The sequence below is a fragment of the Aureobasidium namibiae genome (assembly GCF_000721765.1).
Source record: "Aureobasidium namibiae CBS 147.97 unplaced genomic scaffold scaffold_5, whole genome shotgun sequence".
Lineage (NCBI taxonomy): Eukaryota > Fungi > Ascomycota > Dothideomycetes > Dothideales > Saccotheciaceae > Aureobasidium > Aureobasidium namibiae.
The window spans coordinates 1,244,515-1,263,627 of NW_013581204.1; the positions used below are offsets into that span (position 1 = coordinate 1,244,515).

The 19,113-nt window shown below is 51.7% G+C and overlaps 8 protein-coding genes across 8 annotated transcripts; 5 read left to right on the forward strand and 3 right to left on the reverse strand.

Moving 5' to 3' along the window:
* Nucleotides 1-105: 105 nt before the first annotated feature.
* Nucleotides 106-2,379, forward strand: M436DRAFT_42934 (bifunctional catalase/peroxidase; the record flags this gene model as incomplete). Its single annotated transcript, XM_013573602.1, has 1 exon — nucleotides 106-2,379. The coding sequence occupies one exon, from the start codon at nucleotides 106-108 to the stop codon at nucleotides 2,377-2,379; it is 2,274 nt and encodes a 757-aa protein (XP_013429056.1).
* A 1,422-nt stretch (nucleotides 2,380-3,801) lies between these two features.
* Nucleotides 3,802-4,646, reverse strand: M436DRAFT_62567 (DUF867-domain-containing protein; the record flags this gene model as incomplete). Its single annotated transcript, XM_013573749.1, has 2 exons — nucleotides 3,802-3,944; nucleotides 4,109-4,646. 2 exons carry the CDS (start codon nucleotides 4,644-4,646, stop codon nucleotides 3,802-3,804), a joined length of 681 nt encoding a protein of 226 aa, XP_013429203.1.
* Nucleotides 4,647-5,146: 500 nt separating this feature from the next.
* Nucleotides 5,147-6,550, forward strand: M436DRAFT_42832 (alpha/beta-hydrolase; the record flags this gene model as incomplete). Its single annotated transcript, XM_013573579.1, has 1 exon — nucleotides 5,147-6,550. One exon carries the CDS (start codon nucleotides 5,147-5,149, stop codon nucleotides 6,548-6,550), a length of 1,404 nt encoding a protein of 467 aa, XP_013429033.1.
* Nucleotides 6,551-7,284: 734 nt separating this feature from the next.
* Nucleotides 7,285-9,192, forward strand: M436DRAFT_43013 (uncharacterized protein; the record flags this gene model as incomplete). The annotated part of the gene is made up of 2 exons (XM_013573618.1): nucleotides 7,285-7,748; nucleotides 7,800-9,192. The coding sequence occupies 2 exons, from the start codon at nucleotides 7,285-7,287 to the stop codon at nucleotides 9,190-9,192; spliced, it is 1,857 nt and encodes a 618-aa protein (XP_013429072.1).
* A 1,298-nt stretch (nucleotides 9,193-10,490) lies between these two features.
* M436DRAFT_42196 (uncharacterized protein) lies at nucleotides 10,491-11,363 on the reverse strand (the record flags this gene model as incomplete). The annotated part of the gene is made up of 1 exon (XM_013573445.1): nucleotides 10,491-11,363. A coding segment is annotated over one exon (873 nt), but the record flags the coding sequence as incomplete, so codon positions are not given.
* Nucleotides 11,364-13,127, forward strand: M436DRAFT_43273 (alcohol oxidase; the record flags this gene model as incomplete). The annotated part of the gene is given in 2 exon segments (XM_013573660.1): nucleotides 11,364-12,104; nucleotides 12,120-13,127. 2 exon segments carry the CDS (start codon nucleotides 11,364-11,366, stop codon nucleotides 13,125-13,127), a joined length of 1,749 nt encoding a protein of 582 aa, XP_013429114.1.
* A 426-nt stretch (nucleotides 13,128-13,553) lies between these two features.
* On the reverse strand, nucleotides 13,554-15,550 carry M436DRAFT_43092 (putative beta-Fructufuranosidase; the record flags this gene model as incomplete). The annotated part of the gene is made up of 3 exons (XM_013573633.1): nucleotides 13,554-13,936; nucleotides 13,994-15,344; nucleotides 15,398-15,550. 3 exons carry the CDS (start codon nucleotides 15,548-15,550, stop codon nucleotides 13,554-13,556), a joined length of 1,887 nt encoding a protein of 628 aa, XP_013429087.1.
* Nucleotides 15,551-16,130: 580 nt separating this feature from the next.
* M436DRAFT_42566 (general substrate transporter) lies at nucleotides 16,131-18,108 on the forward strand (the record flags this gene model as incomplete). Its single annotated transcript, XM_013573528.1, has 2 exons — nucleotides 16,131-17,107; nucleotides 17,457-18,108. The coding sequence occupies 2 exons, from the start codon at nucleotides 16,131-16,133 to the stop codon at nucleotides 18,106-18,108; spliced, it is 1,629 nt and encodes a 542-aa protein (XP_013428982.1).
* Nucleotides 18,109-19,113: the final 1,005 nt, after the last annotated feature.

The window sequence follows — 19,113 nt, forward strand, 5'->3', positions numbered from 1 at the left end:
CTCGGCAGACATATACAAGCGTCGTTCCTCCTCGTTCGTCCTGCATCTGCCTTTTCCCTTCCATCTCTCTCCCATCCTCTTACTCTTCCATACACAGCCGGCATCATGTCTCCTCCTCCCAGCGGATGCCCTATGAAGGCCAACCACAAGACCGTCAACGTTGGCGGCGGTGGCACTAGAAACAAGGACTGGTGGCCCAATGAGCTGAAGCTCAACATCCTTCGCCAACACACCGGCGTGTCGAGCCCCTACAACAACCAGTTCAACTATGCCGAAGCATTCAAGAGCCTCGATTACGAGGGCCTGAAAAAGGACCTCACCGACTTGATGACCGACTCTCAGGACTGGTGGCCTGCAGACTTCGGTCACTACGGCGGTTTCTTCGTCCGTATGGCCTGGCATTCAGCTGGTACCTACCGTGTCTTCGACGGCCGCGGTGGTGGTGGTGAGGGTCAGCAAAGATTCGCTCCTCTCAACTCATGGCCCGACAACGCCTCCCTCGACAAGGCCCGTCGCCTGTTGTGGCCCATCAAGCAAAAGTACGGTGACAAGATCTCATGGGCTGATCTTATGCTCCTTACTGGCAACGTCGCCATTGAGTCGATGGGTCTACCCACTGCTGGCTTCGGTGGTGGCCGTGCCGACACATTCGAGGCCGACGAGTCGGTCTACTGGGGTGGCGAGTCTACATGGCTCGGAAACGATGTCCGCTACTCCAACGGTCAGCCCGGTCCCGACAAGCCTGGTGTCATCGACGGTGATGAGTCCAAGAAGGAGCACACCGACATTCACTCCCGCGAGCTCGAGGAGCCTCTCGCCGCAGCACACATGGGTCTAATCTACGTCAACCCCGAGGGTCCTGACGGCATCCCCGACCCCGTCGCTTCCGCCCGCGACATCCGTACCACCTTCGGCCGCATGGCCATGAACGACGAAGAGACGGTTGCCCTCATTGCCGGTGGCCACGCCTTCGGAAAGACCCACGGTGCTGGCCCCACAGAGAACGTCAGCGACGAGCCCATGGGCGCAAGCATTGAAGAGCAGGGCTTTGGCTGGAACAACAAGTACAAGTCGGGCAAGGGTCCTGACACCATCACATCCGGTCTCGAGGTCATCTGGACCAAGACTCCCGTCAAGTGGAGCAACCACTACCTCGAGTACATGTTCAAGTACGAGTGGGAGCAGGAGAAGTCTCCTGCCGGTGCTCACCAGTGGGTGGCCAAGGACTCCGAGGCCATCATTCCTGACGCATATGACCCCAATGTCAAGCACAAGCCTCGCATGTTGACTTCGGATCTTGCCCTCCGCTTCGACCCAGCCTACGAGAAGATCTCTCGTCGCTTCGCCGAGAACCCCGAGCAGCTCGCCGACGCCTTCACCAAGGCTTGGTTCAAGCTGCTGCACCGTGACATGGGTCCTCGTACCCGCTGGATTGGTCCTGAAATCCCCAAGGAGGTCTACATCTGGGAGGATCCTATTCCCGAGCTCGACCACCCCGTCATTGACGACTCAGACATCTCTGCCCTCAAGAAGGAGTTGCTTTCGGCTGTCGAGCCTACTGTGTTGATCACCACTGCCTGGGCTTCTGCTTCCACTTTCCGTGGTGGTGACAAGCGTGGTGGTGCCAACGGTGCTCGCATCCGTCTTGCTCCTCAGAAGGACTGGAAGGCCAACAATCCTGCCCAGCTCCAGTCGACTCTCGCCGCCATCGAGAAGGTCCAGCAAAACTTCAACAGCTCCGCCAAGGGTGGAAAGAAGGTCTCCATTGCCGATCTCATTGTTCTTGGTGGAAGCGCGGCTGTCGAGAAGGCTGCCGGTATCACCGTTCCCTTCACCCCTGGTCGTACCGACGCCACCGAGGAGCAGACCGATGTCAAGTCGTTCGAGCACCTCGAGCCTAAGGTTGATGGCTTCCGAAACTACGGCAAGGGTACCTCTCGTGTCCGCACTGAGCAGTTCCTTGTTGACAAGGCTCACCTGTTGACTCTTACCGCTCCTCAGATGACTGTTCTTGTCGGTGGTCTTCGTGCCCTCAACGCCAACCACGATGGTTCATCACACGGTGTTCTCACCAAGCGTCCTGGTCAGCTGACCAACGACTTCTTCGTCAATCTTCTCGACACTCAGACCGAGTGGCAGGCTGGCAGCGACGAGATCTACACCGGCCAAGACCGCAAGACTGGTGAGAAGAAGTGGAAGGCTACCCGTCACGACCTCATCTTCGGTTCCCACCCCGAGCTTCGCGCAATCTCAGAGGTTTACGCCTCGTCGAGCGGCCAAGACAGATTTGTCAAGGACTTTGTCTCTGCTTGGGTCAAGGTCATGGAGTTGGACCGCTTCGACGTCGCAAAGGAGCAGAAGCTCCAGGCCCGTCTTTAGATTATGATACACCCTCAACAAGCAAAATAGCTAGCTTATGAATGAATGCAATGTTTCTAATATATCTCAATGTCTTTCCGATAGCTATGAAAATGCACAGTGACTTCAGTAGGGAGCGAATATCCAAAGAGAGCCGGCCCATGATTTGAGGGCTGTGTCAGGGGCTCTCAGTGGAAGCTCCCCAATTGCTAAGAAGACTGTGCATTTCTATAACTCTGTTTCAGCCTACTCGTTGTTGTGAGAGAGGTGTAACCAGGGATCTTGTAGTCCATACATGTTCGGCCGTTGGTAATATCGGGCACGTTCGTGGTGGTAATGTACTTTCGAGGGTTTTGCAAATCTTCAGACTCAGGCAGATGAAATCGACATGACCTTCCATTTGTGTCGGCATCAACCATACACTTCCATTGACCACAGTATGAATTGGACAAATTACGCTCATCGATCCAAGCAGAGAGAATGAGGTCTGTGAGGTTATAAAACCCTTTTGGCATCGAGAGAACTTTCTCTGGATCTGGGAACAGGGTGCTCCTGACTACATCCGGACATTCTTCGGAAGACATGAGCTTTGCCCATTACACGCTCGTTTGGTCGCACTGCGGTTCAATATCAACATCTCTCTCGCTCCTCACTTTGCTCTTCGCTACGTGTAATGGTTGTTAACTTCTGTCTTCGGACAACAAGAGGCAATGCAGAAGGTATCAAACAGACAGCGGAAATCATTCTCATTTCTTCAGCTCGTGGCTGACCGCGGAGATGACCGGAGTCATCGCTTTTCGACACTCCGCCTCGCTTCCCGACTCCAGTGATACTCGAGTACACGCATGAGAGATTCTTTTCTTCAATCACGACCGGAGCCCAGGACTGGCGCCTATGACTGTCGACTGTTCACATCTATAACGTGACGTGTGCTCGCCCGATCCGTCAGTGTAACTGTGGTATTCGGGTCTGCGACGAGAGAGAGAGAAGTTTTCAAGTTTGGGATAAGAAGCCGAGTGTGGCTTCACGCTATCGAGTTCTACAAGAGTCAGTCACAAAGCGCTACTGCAACTAAGCGACCTCCAGGTAAGCCTGTGTCCTATAGTCATGATGGATACACCAAAAGGGACAGAACAATTTGCTCTTGTGGCGGCTGTTCATTTCTTGCCCTGGGGATCATAAGTATTCCTTACTGTTATACCCTCTCTGCCTTTGCCCATTTATCTTCTTTCGTCACTCTTCCTTCCCGCTCTACGGAACATTGTTGTCCGGCTTTCTTTTCATCATAAAGTTTGTATCCATTGCAGCCTTGCTGGCTGTCTCTGTGCAAGCGGTAGATGCTCTTTCTACTCTCAGCACACGAGTGGGTGTCTCCACGACTACTCTCACGGCCACATTGTTCAAGACAGCAACATCTACCATCACGACTGCTGATGTATCGCCTCACAACAACTGGAATTTGGTCGCTGCATCCTCATCAACGAAGCACAATGCTTCTACCTCAGCTGTCAGCGGTGTTCCTACTCTTGACATGTACACTGGCTCAGCTTCAACGCTAGCACCTCGTACATTGTCAGTAGCCCTTGCTGTCGTTTGTGTATTGTTTGGACTTGTCCTTACAATGTAAAGAGCTACGTAGCTTTTATCTTAGTTATGCTTATTGTACAAACTCAACTTCAATATTTCGAAATCAGCGTTTCCTCTCGTACTGCTTTAATTACAGCTTTCGCAAATGCTTCACGCAGCACACAATCGTCCTTCAACTGCTTTCTCAATGCCTTTGGAATCTCGAGTTGAATTCCCATTTTCCTCTTTCCTCGGTTGCAGATATTCGACACCGCTGTCCCGGCCAAAGTCTCTCCAGGCTCGCGAACCACAGCACCGAACCCAGCTTTTGTCAATTCCGTCATCGTCCTCCTACACCTTTGTACATCCAAGCCTCCTATCCATACTCGTTCGGCATCATCACCATTCTTGCGCCCGTGTATTGCGACTACCGTCTCTGCTGCCTCCACTAGTCGCAAACATCGCGGTTCATCAAACTTATGGCTTGGCAGATGTAGCTCGCCATGGCCGCTGGTATTCCGCAAGCCTCGGAAGTCGTAGAGAGACAGATCGACGCCGGCTATTGCTGCGGCAATTTCTGAGCTGCCGGGCTCGATGTCTCCTCCGTGTGGAGCAATGATTACGATGGCGGATACGCGATCCAGGACATTGATCTTGTAGTCGAAGCCTTCGGTTTTGAGGGCCGCGATCTCTTGGAAGGACTGCCGTCGCGCTCGCGTCATGATGGTTTGCGGTGTGGTGAAATTTCGGGGAAGAAGGCGCATGTGAGGGTTGTTGTTGTCTGACGTGTGGTATGGTATCACATTTCTCCAGTATCGAGTGAAGTGCTGTATGGCCCCACTTCGTCGGTCCGTCTGCCGTTGTTGGTGACGTTTCGATTTCATGACGATCCCCGCACCGCACCCTTCGACATCTATGACATTCAACATGGATTCTCGAATTGTTCTTTCGACCATCACACTGTCAGATGAAAGCATTCAGAATGGCGAATAACTTCCTCGAGCATCCGCTGCTGGGCCCGCTACAGGGCGTGGCCGTCACCGACAAGTTTACGCAATTCCGCTCCATCCCCTATGGAACCGTTAAGCAGCGATTTGCCAGATCTGAAATGTTGATGGATGTACCACGAAGGAAACAACTCACGACGAAGCCTGTACCGAAAGAAACATACGATGTCACCGAACGAGGCCCCCAAAGCATACAGCCGCTGGAGTCTGCTCACATGGACGCCAAGTCGAACCAGTTGCCAGACGATGTGGAAGAGCAGGATCAATCTGAGCAGTGCTTGCGCCTCACAATCACTGTGCCTAAGGATGCGACGCCGGAATCGAAGCTACCGGTTGTGGTGTTTATCCATGGCGGCGCATTCTTTCTTGGTTCCGGCGAACGAAAGTACTACGACCCGCTCACCTTCTGCACCCAAGCTTCGGATATGGGAAAGCCGTTAGTCTTTGTTTCCGTCAACTATCGACTTGGCGCACTCGGGTTCTTCCACTCTCCTCATGCAGAAGGCCTGATGCCTGCGAACAACGGGTTGCATGACCAGATCACGGCGTTTACCTGGCTTAGTCGCAACATTGGTGGCTTTGGAGGTGATGAAGACAATATTACTGCTATTGGACAGTCAGCTGGTGGTGAGAGCTTGAGTTTGCATAACATGAGTGGAAGAAGGATGCCGCTGTACAAGCGCGCCATCATGTTTTCTGGCACGCCTTTGACTATGCCCGATAAGACGCACTCAGAACACCAGGACAACTTCCTCGAGCAAGCAAACAAACTGCACATTTATACCGAGAACCTCAGCAGTATGCAAGTCGCCGAGCGAATGATCAAATGCGATGTCTCCAAGATCCGAGATCTGGCTTACGTTGGATCGCCGTGTGTAGACACGGAGATCATTCCGCACCGAGGCCACGCAACACAACGTATTATCGCCGCTGGCAAAGTTTCCCAGATTTCATGGTTGGAATCTCAGATCATCAGTTCATGCAGCTATGACGGCAGTATCTCCAACATCATGATGCGAGGGGATGATTCGCGCAAAGATCACGCCAAAAGCTTCATCAAGATCTCTAGGGAAGTCCTCAACAACCCTGAAACCTTGCTGCAGATCTATGGGATTGAAGAAACAACCACAGATGAAGAAGCGCTGGAGAAGATCTGCCAGTTTGAGTCTGATATCGGCTTCTTCTCCGCTGCGTTGGCTGTGGCGAAGGGTACGGCTGATAAGACATCGACGTATTTTCAGCTTTTCGATCTCGGAAATCCTTTCCCTGGTCCGCTGGAGCAGAAGAGGTTTGCATCGCATACTTGGGACATTGTAGCGTTGCTTGGTGCATATGAGGATAGACTGTCGATAGATTATGCGGAGAAGATCAGAGAATGGAGGGCGAGGTACATCAAGTACATCGTTGACGGAGAAGCCCCTTGGGCCAGGTTCAAGAAGGGCGGCAAGGAGTCGATGTTCGTTGTTCCCAATGAGGGGCCAGCTAAGGAATTGACGCTGGAATCTGTATTGGAAGGAAGATTGAAGGATCTATTGGACTTGGCAAAGGAGGAAGGATCTGATGGAGCTGATAAGCTGTGGGAAGGTGTTTGCCGACGCTGGCTGATGAAAGGAGAATGAGGCATTTACAGACAAACGAACAGCGGTTTACAGACTGTCGTGATTATAAGGTGTGTCCTCGAAATCGCGTAAGTTGGTGCAGAGCATGTCTAAGCGACGCAGCGACGGGACTGGTCCGATTGGTCGACACGAGGAAGAGGCATAAACGAACGTGTAGACATGGTCTAGAAAAGACGGGAGGGGGTGCAATTGACTTTCAAGACACGAGGTCCACGTCATCAGATTGGCTTTTCAGTATTCAGATAAGTCATGAACCAGATTGCAAAGGACGCGTGTCTCTACGTGCGAAACGTTCTGCGGTACTTCAGCTGTACAACGGAAAGACTCAATTCCGGCTTCGCGAAATGCAGCTACAACTCTTCAATCCACAAAGCCCATGGCCATAGACTCAGACGCAAATTATTCGAAGCACAAATTGAACAGGCAAGTCACTGCTTACAATCAAAACATTCAAAGTCTCAGGCTCCGGTTGGTTAAGATACCAAGCATTGATAAGCTCGCGCTAGACTTATTTCCGGCTTGGCTCTCGCCTTAGCACAAGCCGTTTCGCGAACGACTTGTGCCCTCCTTCCTGTTTGGGCTTGAGCAATCCGGAAGCAACGGCCGGACGGTCACGCTCCCATCAACTGCCCGTCGCCCACCCACGAGTAATGATAAATACTTCTGGACCCAGCTACAACACACAGTGCTTCTATGAGCGATCAATTTTCTTCCACACTTGTTTCGTTCCAAGGATGGGTTCTCAGAATCTCGCCAATCTAACCCTGGGAGGAGGTGATCCTCGCGAGGGCGAGAAAAATCCTGCTCTCTTTGCTCTTGACAACGGGCACGAAGCTCCTACAGATACCGCAGTCGGGTTCAGCATTGAAGCAGCACTGGTTCACAACGACCCTGACGTCTTGTTTGAAGAATACCTCCACTACGCTGCCATAACTCGTGCCGAGGAGAGAGAGTATGAAAAGCTCGTGGAAAAGAATCCGTTCACGTTCAAGGGCATCATCAAAAGTCGATTCTCCACTGGACACAAACAGACCTTCGAAGGTGACGACAACCCGGATGGCCGTATCATCACGTACAGAAACGCTGCCGAAGTCACTGATCTGGATTGGAGACGTGCCTCTCGTGCTACAAGGACAGCTACTTGGACTTCGGCCTTCTTCCTGATCACTACCGACATTCTCGGTCCCACAGGTGCTCCGTAAGCTTAATCCGAGAGAAACGTTCCAATCGTTCACTGACGATAACGCAGTTGGGCTTTTGCAAACACTGGATTCGGCCCCGGCGTCGCTCTTTACACCGTTTTCGGTGGCCTCGCTGCTCTTTCTGGTTGGTATGTCTACCTGACTTTCTTGAAACTGGATTCGGATCGCTACCCTATTCGCGATTTTGGGCAAGCTTTCTTCCGAGTGTTCGGCGCTCCCATGCGCCATCTCGTCAACATTCTCCAGACTCTCCAAATGTTCCTTCTGGTCGCTGTATTGATCCTCAACAACGGTGGTGCCATCTCCGAGATTTCAATCGGAGACAATGGCAAAAACGGCAATGGTCTTTGCTTCATCGTCTGCCTGTTGATTCTTGGCATCCTAGGAGTCGTCCTCGGGCAGATCCGTACCCTTCAGCGCTTTGGTTGGCTTGCTAATCTGTCTGTCTGGACCACTGTCATCTGCGCCTTCATGGCCATTGGGGCCAGTGCTACTTCACCACCCAACTATGCAGTTATGTTTAGTACGTTCGGCGGAAAGGGCACAGCATTTGGCGACACCAACTTCCCCGGTGGCACAGTCGAAAGCCATATCCCGATCAAGACATTCGGCGGTACTCCCCCTTACGGCTATCAGTCAGGTGGTACTGGATTTCTGGGCAGTTTCCAGGGAATAGATCAAATTATCTACGCGTACGGTGGTGCCATGTTGTTCTTCAACCTTCTCGCAGAAATGCGCAATCCATGGGACTTCTGGAAGGGCATGATGGCGGCGGATATCTTCATCTACATCGCATACATGTTCTTCGGCCTATTCCAATATGCTTACCAAGGGCAATACACTTACAACACTGCCATTCAGAGTGTTGGCTCATACGGTCTCCAGACTGCTGGAAACATCTTGTCCATCATCGGCGGAATGATCGCTGCCGCGCTCTATGGCAACATCGGCATCAAGGTCATCTACAGCAATGTCCTCATGGAGCTTTTCCACTTCCCACCGCTTACCGCCAAGGCCGGCAAGATCATCTGGGTGGTCGTCGTACCTGTTTACTGGGCTCTCGCATTCGTGGTTGCCGCCGCCGTGCCTTTGCTCGGAGACTTCAGCTCGCTCGTCGGCGCCCTCTGTATCGGTAACTTTACTTACACCTTCCCTGCGCTGCTTCGTATCGGCGTTACGATCAAGACAGCTGCTATGTTGCCAGAAGAGAATTTCGACGAAGCGACGGGCAGGTATCATCGCGTTGACGGCGGTATCAAGAGATGGATGCGCGGATACAGGAAGACCTTCTTCGTCACAACTCTCAACATCATCTACTTCCTTGGTGCATTGGTTGTCTGTGGTCTGGGATGCTATGCTGCCATCGAGGCTTTGATTACTGCGTTGTCGGGTGGTAGTGTTACTACTTCTTTCAGCTGCAAGTCTCCTTATGCTGCTTAGTGATGAACGTGGATCATCGGACGAGAGAGCAATTAGTATAATCAGTGTTGCAATACAATACCCTAAACCCTTCGTGGCCGATTCTGGGCTTCTTTCGTGACCACTACGTGCCACCACCGCTCTCCAGCTTAATACTTGTCAATCTCGAGTATCACTCCTACAAAGTTGAGTATTCGAGAGACTGACCTCGTCTTCAGCTCGACTTGGACTCAGAATGTGGTTAGTGCGTTCCTCGCCACCTGGATTACGAATGCTCGTAAGCTCATCACTGACCATGCGGCTCCCGAGATACAAATTGTTTTCGCTGGAGTGCCCCTTCGCGATACTTCAGAACCGCTCTTTGTTATACTGCCATCATGTCGTCAAGACCGATTCCGCCTCATCAAAGCCTACAGCAACTCCACCAGTCTCAGAACGACAGATTACGTGCATGATCTGAAACAACTGCTCACTTTCTGTTGACAAGCGCTGATGACTGTACTACGATCATTGAGTGATTGATCGTCATTACGACCAGTACTTAATGATTGGTAACGGTTTTGAAGGATGCCGCTGGTGAACGTAAGCAAGCATGTACCACAGAAGAATGTCTCAAGTCACTGAATTCACACCGTAATTACCGCTCTCTCTGCTGCAGGGTGGCTTCAATCCGATGCCGCAACATCACTGTGGCCAGACATTCTTTGCAGATATTCTACTCGAGAAGCCCGTATTCCTCTGGGAATGTCCAAGGGAGAATTTTACTAGCAAACGACAAGCGCCTTCATGGCCATTGGTGCCAGTGATACATTGCCTCCAAACTACGCAACCATGTTTAGCACATTGGCTGGAATGGGCATGGCATTTCCTGACTATAAGTTCCCGGGCCATAGGATTCGGACAAAGTAAGCGCTGGCCACACGAAGCATTATTTGATCTGTTCAAGGTTGTCGCGGGGAGGCAAAAAGAAGATCTTGAGAAGATCGGCATACCAGATGCGGTTAAGGAGATAAGTTGTTATCATGTACACCCTGATCGCGGGCACTGTGATACCGATAATATAGTTTTTCGAATCGCTGTGCTGGTCTATTGCTTACTCTATGGTACCAGCATGATGAAGATATCGGCCTTCGATCCCATCACGCATGACTTTCTCTGATGCTCCACGCCTCGCCGAGTCTGCCGCAGGTTCACCAATTGCATACACATACAGACATTTCATTCATAGAAGCAGAGCAAGATAAAATGGTGACATTCAGGTTATGATTACTTGAAAAGTCGCCTCGAAAACAAGCCAGGATATCGTCGGCACTCTCAACTCAACGACCGGGATCAGCGCGGACAGCATCCCAACGATCAGGAATAGCGCAACCAAGACCGGCGACCACGTTGATAACGGCAACCTTGAGGTATCTCCATTCCACGCCTACGTTATCCGCTTTATTTTCTGACCAGAACTGGTTGAACATACGACCAGCGAAGCCCGTGAGATACCAAACTGGCTGGCGCTGTGCACACACAGTAGCCCAGTGGCACTTGATCAAGAACCAGATATGGTTGTTCAAGACGTGAGGGTTGACGGGAGGCCTGCCGCACAGGAACATCCACTGCAAGATCTCCTTGTCGACGTTGAGATCCTCACTAGCTGCTGTACGGCCGCGGTTGTCGTCAAGTCTGTAAACTTGCTCGATCGCATTGCGAAGATATGTCTTGCAGGCGGCAGTGTTGTTGCCCCATTGGTTGTCAGGAACGAGGTTGATCAAGTCTTTGATGGCACGGACGGGCGACAGAGCTGAGATGGTTCGTTGAATGGCGCTGTGGCCGGGAAGATCGAGGGCGGTGATCAACAGCCCAGCGTCCTCATCATTATCGTAGATGGTGGTGAAGTCGCGAAGGTTTTGTCGGTACTCTCTGATTGTGAGAAGAGCATATGTCAACTTCAAGAAGAGTTTGTTGTCGGGCGCCTGTTTGGCAACAGCAAGGAGAAGAGGTGATTGTATGAGGACAAAGACAAGGCAGGTCATGGCGTTCTCGACATCGCTATTGTCAAAGTCGAGATCTTCTTGGTATGCGGCGAGTTTCGTCATGATAGTTGGGTCGATGGGGGTGGCGTCCCAACGAGGAGAGTGGGAGACGAGGGCGATGGCAGCCCAGACGAGAACGGGTTCCTGAGGCGCCAATGCATCGAAAAGATGCAGGAAGTGAGGGGCGAGTGGGCGGGGGCCGGGACTGCCGGCTGCGTGTTAGCAAATCGCCTGACGGAGGATCCGAAAGTGTCAGTACTCGTCCTCGAGGCCGGAGAAGATCGCAGTGACGACGGCCGTGTTTATACCCCCGGTCTAGCAGGCGACACTCTGGATGATCCGGATTTCGATTGGCAATATGTTTCGGATCCGTCTCCCAGCATGAGCAACAGACGTATGAAGCACCCTCGTGGTCGCGTTATAGGCGGCAGCAGCGCAATAAACTCACTCGCCATCATATATCCTTCAGCTGCGGAAATCGACGCCTGGGCAGGACTTGGCAATGATGGTTGGGATTGGAAAACTCTGGCGCCATATTTCCTCAAGTTTCAGACCATTGTACCTCCCAACGAGGAAGTCAAGAAGCAGGTGAACATCATACACAATGATGAGACAATCTGGAAGTCTCATGGACCAATTCAAACGTCATTCCCATCGCAAGTAACACCACTACACAAGGCCTGGCTCGATACTTTCCACACTCTGGGCCTCGAGAATGTTAGCGACCCTCTCACTGGACACGCCATCGGCGGCCACACGTCGACCTGCCATGTTACCGGAGTGACCCACGAGCGAAGCCATGCGGGAGTGGCATATCTAGATCCCGTTCTTGGTCGTAAGAACCTGACGATCATCAGTAATGCTGTGGTCAACAGATTGGCAATTGGTAAAGATAGCTTGGGACCGATAGTCCGTGGTGTTTAGTATTCGCAGTACGGTATACTTCATCGAGTCACAGCCAAAAAAGAAGTCATACTTGCCGCCGGTACGTTCAACACCCCCCAAATCCTAGAGCTCTCTGGTGTGGGTGATCCTGAAATCCTCGAGAAGCACGGCATCGATGTTTTTTGCGCCAATCCGGCTATCGGGGAGAACCTGCAAGACCATATACGTGCATGGGAATCGTTCGAGGTCGCCGACAACGCTCCGATAACGGAACGAATACCTATGGACAAGGCACAAAGGCTTTACGAGAAAAATCGCTCCGGGCCTCTGATTGATAATGGCGCCTATATGTTTTCTTACACGCCACTTGCACCATTCTTGGCTCTTGAAGGACAGCAAAGATTGCAGACTGTGCTTGACCAGTACTTGCAAGATGATGGAAGTTGGTCGCCATTTGCACGCAGGCGCAACAGCTTCATCCGAAAGGCAATCGAGTCGGCCAATGAAGTAACTGCTGTATCGTTCCTGAGTCAGAAGACCCAAGAAGGCTCTAGAGGCGACAAGTTCATCACCCTCAACTCTATGCTATCTCATCCATTCTCCGCCGGGAGCGTCCATATTACCTCCGATGATCCTAGGATCAAGCCCAAGATCAACCTCAACTACTACTCGGACCCGATTGATCTAGAGATACATGCCCGTCACGTCAAGGTACTGGAGAAGCTGGCAGAAACAGAGCCCCTTGCATCATACATCAAGCCTGGAGGACGACGGCTTCCGGAAGGATACCCAACCCACACGATCAACGATGCTAAAGAGATTGCGCGAGACTTTGCAATGACAAATTACCACCCATGTGGTACATGCGCTCTGGACGCCGTGGTGGACAGTCGACTGAACGTGAAAGGCATCCGGAATTTGAGGGTTGTGGATGCGAGTGTCATACCCCTTATACCAAGAGGAAACATTCTAGCAACTGTGTATGCAATTGCTGAACGTGCTGCGGATATTATCAGCGAGGATTTGTTACTACATAGAGATACGTAGAGGCAGAGTATAACGCATACAGCTATCGAAACGCACAATGCCCTCAAAGACCGGATCATGTCTCTCGAGTTACGGTACTCTTCAAGCTCTCTCTTCGAATCTGTCCTCTCATTTCAAAATCACGACGCCTTGCTATAGCAAGCATTGGCCGCTATAGCTTGGTGAAAGACTGAGGCGGAGAAGAAGAGGGTTTTCAATCGTAGCACAAGGGGAGGGATAGCTCCGCGAGCGCTGCAAGTCGAGGTATCACCTAAAACCAGCTTGATGTCATACATGATATCATTCGAGCAACGTCAGAGTGTCACAATCATTTCGTGTCAGTACAGACATTCCACTTGTGAAGTATTCGACATGGCTAGCTCGTTGGTATTGAGGGATGTATATTCACAAAAGCAAACAATCGAGCTGCCCTTTGCACAGAGCCTCTCATGCACCGATGCCATCCCAAAGGGTTCCATAGATCAGCTGCGATATGCCCGTGCCGTCAAACCCTCCGAAATCAGGCGTGTCGTCTGCAAAGAATCGTATTCCAATCGTGTCCTCAGCAGCATAGATCCTTGTTGAAACTGCAGTGCGTCCGTTGACAAATACTTCGAGGACTGAGTTATCGCGCCAGACTTGAATGTGCAAAGGTTCTTCAACCTGCTGGTTGTTCTTTGAGGGGTCAACGGTAGTGAACAGGGTGTGTGGAGCACATTCGGGAGCTGTGTTGATCAAATTGGTGCTCGAGGGCGAGGTGAAAGAGGGACGCTCGATAACAAAGGTTTCGTGCTTGGGGGAGAAAGTAAGTGTGGTAGTTTGAGTGAAGTCTATTGAGGTAGTCAGCAGGGGGTGAATTTGGGTATATCTCGATGCTGTGATTTTACCTCTAGAATGCACAATTTGTAGTCCAATTTCCTGACAGCTTCTGGCAACGGAAAAGGAACAATCTAACTCCCATGCTGACGTTCGGACATCGTCAGAGGTAAAAGCCAAGTTGAGTGAATTGCGACGGGGCAGAGGCTGGCTTAGTCTTGCTCTGCGGCATGAAGCTCTACGACGTAACAGCTTGGCCATCGAAGTGACCGGCTCTGTCGCTAATGTGCGTACAGTATGCGTACCGTTCTGATTGCGATCAGTTTCGATCGATGTGATAGCTTCCAGTTTGGATGTTCTGGCCGAGACGACATTCTCGATGGTCTGTAGATGGATTTCACGAGGTAGTGAGAGCAAACCGCTCCAGCCTTGCTCATGACGAAGTTCGTCGCAAAGATCTTCTTCTGTAATCCAGGCCCAGACGATGTGTTTGCCTGTCTTTGGGTCGAAGAACGCGTTTGCAGCGTACAGACAGCCATGATCGAGGTGACCACCAAAGTCAAACTCCATTTGAACAGGGCTCGAGGCGGGAGAAGTGTCTGGGTGACTTCGTTTGAGTGAACCGGACATCCACAACTGTCCGCGAAGAGGGCGAGAAGGACCTGTGAGATCCTTTGATTGGTGTCCCATTGCACTCGGCAAACAACCTTCGGTGCCCATAACGAGGAAGTTGCGAGTCACAGATGAGTCGGCGGTATCTTGGAGCGTCATGAAATTTGTGACTTCCCAATTCTTGCCGAGATCGCCTGACCATCTTGAAGGACGAAGGTTCATGCCAAAGTTGACCAAGGGACCAATGTATTGCCACCTCGTAAGGTCATTTGCGTCAATGCTGTACAGAAAGGTCGTCGGTGTGACGTCTCGTATGCCTCCTGAGATGATTCCGAAGAGGGTGTTGTTCGTGTCCAGGCCAAGTACTTTTGCCATCTCAGGCCACGAACTCACGAACGGGTCTCGCCACCCGGTCACATCCAATCCGCTCGGCTCGCTGGGCAGAATTGGATTGCCAGCAAACTTCTGCCATGTCCGGCCTCCATCAAACGATCTTGCCAAGCTCAAAGACTCGCTTCCCACCACGTGGGGTAAGGTGTGGTGGATAGGTAGGTCGCTGACTGAAGTGTAGGCGTACGTCAACGAGTTGTCGCGGCTGGGCAGCCTGCAGCCTGTGAAGACGCCTTTGTCATCGTAATTTGCGTCCGGACTCAGAGATAATGAATGAGTGGGAGTCCATGACACCAGATCTGGAGAGGTAGCAGACCGCCATGCGATGTCTCCCCAGTCGGCGTTGTTGAGATCCAGGTTAGATTGATACGAGACGTGGTAAAGGCCGGTGGTATGATCGTAATGAGGCGCACAAGGATCCTTGATTCTGGTTAAGATCTTCTCATGCCCGTTTTTCTCGAGACGTGACGTACATTCATCCATCCTGAGGGTGCTTGAAGATGGTAAGACGGTCTCCATCGTCGAAATTTCGACCTTGACTGAGAAAGCTTGGTATCAAGATCTCGATGAGACGAGAGTTCGGTGTCGTTGGTTGATTGTGAAGAGGTGCTTGGAGTGCGCGACATGCTCGCGTAGATTGTGTTGCTCATGGCTGCTCTTTGGAGGGTATTGCAAACGACAAGAGCGGTTTCAGGCTGGGAGAGAATGAAATCGCAGCATGCATGTCTACGTCTCCGTCCTTGCTTTTGATAGCTGTCACATGTTGCGATCTGCCGGCTCGAGTTTCGGTCATGTCAAGTACCCCCGACCATTTGACCTTCGGCGAAACTCGAGCATACTGGAAAGGGTGCAGCTGATGAAGATCCGGGGGAACTCGAGAGATCCGGGGAAACGTGGGGTCTCAATCGAGCTGTTTTTTGCGCCATCGGCGGCGCGTCGGGCGATACTGGCCGCTTTGGGACGGATTCGCCGAAACTCTAGCCATCCTCCTCCTCTTCCTCCAGGCAAATGCCCGCTTTCTCCATCATTTGAACAACTCACTCTGGGGTCGCAACGGCATGGGGTACAGTATATATTCGTCCTGATCCACCGCCATGTCGATCGATATCAGCAGAGCAACAGAGTCAGCTTCAACACTTCTACAACCAACAGCCTCAGCACCGTCGCAAGCTGACCAACATGACTACCAACGACAACAAGTTCGAAATGTCTTCCATCGACAAGACCGACATTGCTCATCTCGAGATCACTTCCGTCGACTCTCAAGCAGGTGCCGCTCAAACCAATGAACTCACCGCCAAGGCCCAATATGCCAGATTAGGAGCTGCCATCAAGAAAGACAAGCGCTTCGTCATCTGGACCTTGTATGTTATGCTTCTCGTCTTTGGCTGGGGCTACGATGCTGGTCTCTCAGGTGTTGCCATCGCTTTCCCCGAGTTCAGAAAGCATTACGGAAACTACTTCGCAGACGGCAAACAATGGGTCATCCCAGCCCTCTGGCAGTCTCTCTGGAACGCTGCCTCCACCATCGGCCAAGTCTTTGGAGGGTACGCGGCGGGTCAGTTCGCTGATATGACTGGTCGCAAGCCTCTTCTCTATACCGCAGTGTTCCTGTCCTTGGCCTCGTCGTTTGCCTTGGTCTTTGCGCCCAATTTGCCCGTTCTATTCGTCTCCAAGCTTCTTCTAGGCCTGGCGGTCGGTCTTTCTACTGCCATTCCTCCTCTCTATGTCACCGAGAACGCTCCTGCCAGTCTGCGCAGTACTGCTTCCTCATTGACCAACGTAATTATTGTTTTCGGATTTTTCGCCTCTTCCATGACTGGCTTCGGAGCTTCTAAGATTCATGGACCCTGGTCGTACAGACTCGCTTTCTGCATGACGTTCCTCTTGCCGACCGTTTTCCTCGTCGCCCTTCCTTTCTTCCCCGAGAGTCCTGTCTGGTACATGAAGAAGGGCCGCGAGGCAGATGCCCGCAAGGCTATCATCAAGCTGTTCGGAGCTGACGCAGACGTCGAGGAACGCGTTGCCATCATCAGGACCGAGCTGCAACAGGCTGAGGCTGAGGGTGAAGGTAAAAGCCAAACAAGCTGGAAGGCCATCTTTTCCAAGGAGAACCGCACCAGAACCTTCGTTTCTGTCCTCGGCCTCCAATCCCAGAACTTCAGTGGTGGCTATTTCGCTAAGTAAGTGAGCTCCTGGTGGTCAGAAAGCACTCTGGGTGAATGCCCGGTCACCAAAAATCAAATCCCTGCCCACAACCTCCTTTTTGGCCACAGTTTTGGGCACATTCCCTCATCACCACCAACTCCCATGGCAGCACGCCAGCGCTTCCCAAGCTATAGAGATGCACAGTCCTTTGTGAACTGTGGTGAGGTCCCCAGATAGTCCTGGTCTTGAAACAGGACTCTCTTCGGATGCTCCTTGTTCACAAAAGACATTGTGCATTTCTAGAGCTGAGCACGTGGCACAGCTTTGCACATAGGAAAGAACACCATACATTCTAGTCGAACCATGCTAACCCATACCCTCCAGCACATATCAAACCTACTACTTCGAACTCATCGGACAAGCTGATCCTTTCGGCCTTACAGCCATCTCCTCCACCCTGCAGCTCCTGGCGAACTTCGTCGCCGTCTGTGTTTCTGACATCGTCCCCAGACGCAAGGGACTTGTTGGCGGTGGTACAGTCCTCATGTTCTGGTCTGTCATTATTGGTGGTACATCGGTCGCAGGTACAACCAACACTGCTGCCAACACTGCGCTTTTGGTCTTCATGATCACCTGGTCCATGCTCTACACCGGAACTGTCGGCTGCTACGGCTGGGCTGTCGCTCAAGAGACTGCTTCGCAAGCAACCAGACCCAAGACCATCTCTTTCACTCTGGTCTGTCAGCAACTTACTGCTCTCATGCTCTCTTCGATCTTCCCATACTTCATCAATCCCGATCAGCTCAACTGGGGTGGGAGAGTCATGTTCTTGTTCGTTGGAGCTGAGCTTTTCATCATCACCGCTCTTTGGTTCTTCCAGCCTGAGACCAAGAACAGAACTAATGCAGAGATTGAGACACTCTACGCTGCCGGCATTCCTCCCCGTCAGTTCAAGAACTTTGCTGTCATTGATGGTCAGGCGGTCGAGAAGGAGCACAAGGACGGCTTCCTTAGCCGCTTCTCTCGCAAGGCATGATGAGGTGATTGTGGTCGACTGCTGTGGATCTTGTTACGTTTGATGTCTTCGTTGGATAGCTGTAGATAGTATTGGTCAATCTGTACATATTTTCTTGCATGCTTGATTCAGTTTCATAGGTATCTTGGCTCGATATAGCTTATTGGTTTGCTGTTTTGTGTACCCAAAGTGGGCAGACTATCAATTGTTCAATCATCAGCACTACTGTAGACTGATCGCTGCAGATTTCTTCGATGCTCAGATTGATATCTGATTCGATCTCCGCACCGTGGAGGTCTGAAAAATTGTGACACAGACGTTGCTTCCGCACGTTTCAACATGTCTCCGCAGGAAACAATCATTTTCGCCGAGTACCCAGTACTTTCAACACATGAGAAACATCTAGGAACATAGAGAAGCCGCTGGGAAGCACCTAGCATCCAGCCAAGATATCAGGTCCATCGCATGGATCAAGTTCGTCGCCATAGATCCAAGAAGACACTCGTTGGTGTGGTCACCCGGGCAGCTGGAAACTAGGGTTTACCGACCCAATTTTCCTCGGTTCACATGACTCAGAGCCAGTTTATGGTACCATAAATGCACATAGCAAGAGGGAGCTGCAGCTTCGCATCGCACGAGGAATAATTGGCTTCGTTGAAGATGCTCCCGAGCCCTTCGGGATAGGGAGTGGGTCATGAATCCTTGTTTTACGGACCGAGATGCATGTCGGCCCGCGATGCTTCGGCGAAACTCACCGCTTTGAGCAGTTCTCCGCTGACGGATCGCTTTCCGTACCCCGCCCGCGCGGTTCGCCTGCTGCAGATCGTCAGCCGGGGAGACTTTGTCACTTCTCGCGATTGTGGAGTCGCAGATCCAACGATCATCAATTTCGCCGACACCTCCGGTCAAGGACAACTGCCTATATGCCTGCCGTCCCTTGAGGAACAAACATAAAGGGACTGATCGCGCTTTGGCTTGCATCTCTCATCATACTTTCTCATCTTTTCAATGTCACCACACGCCGTC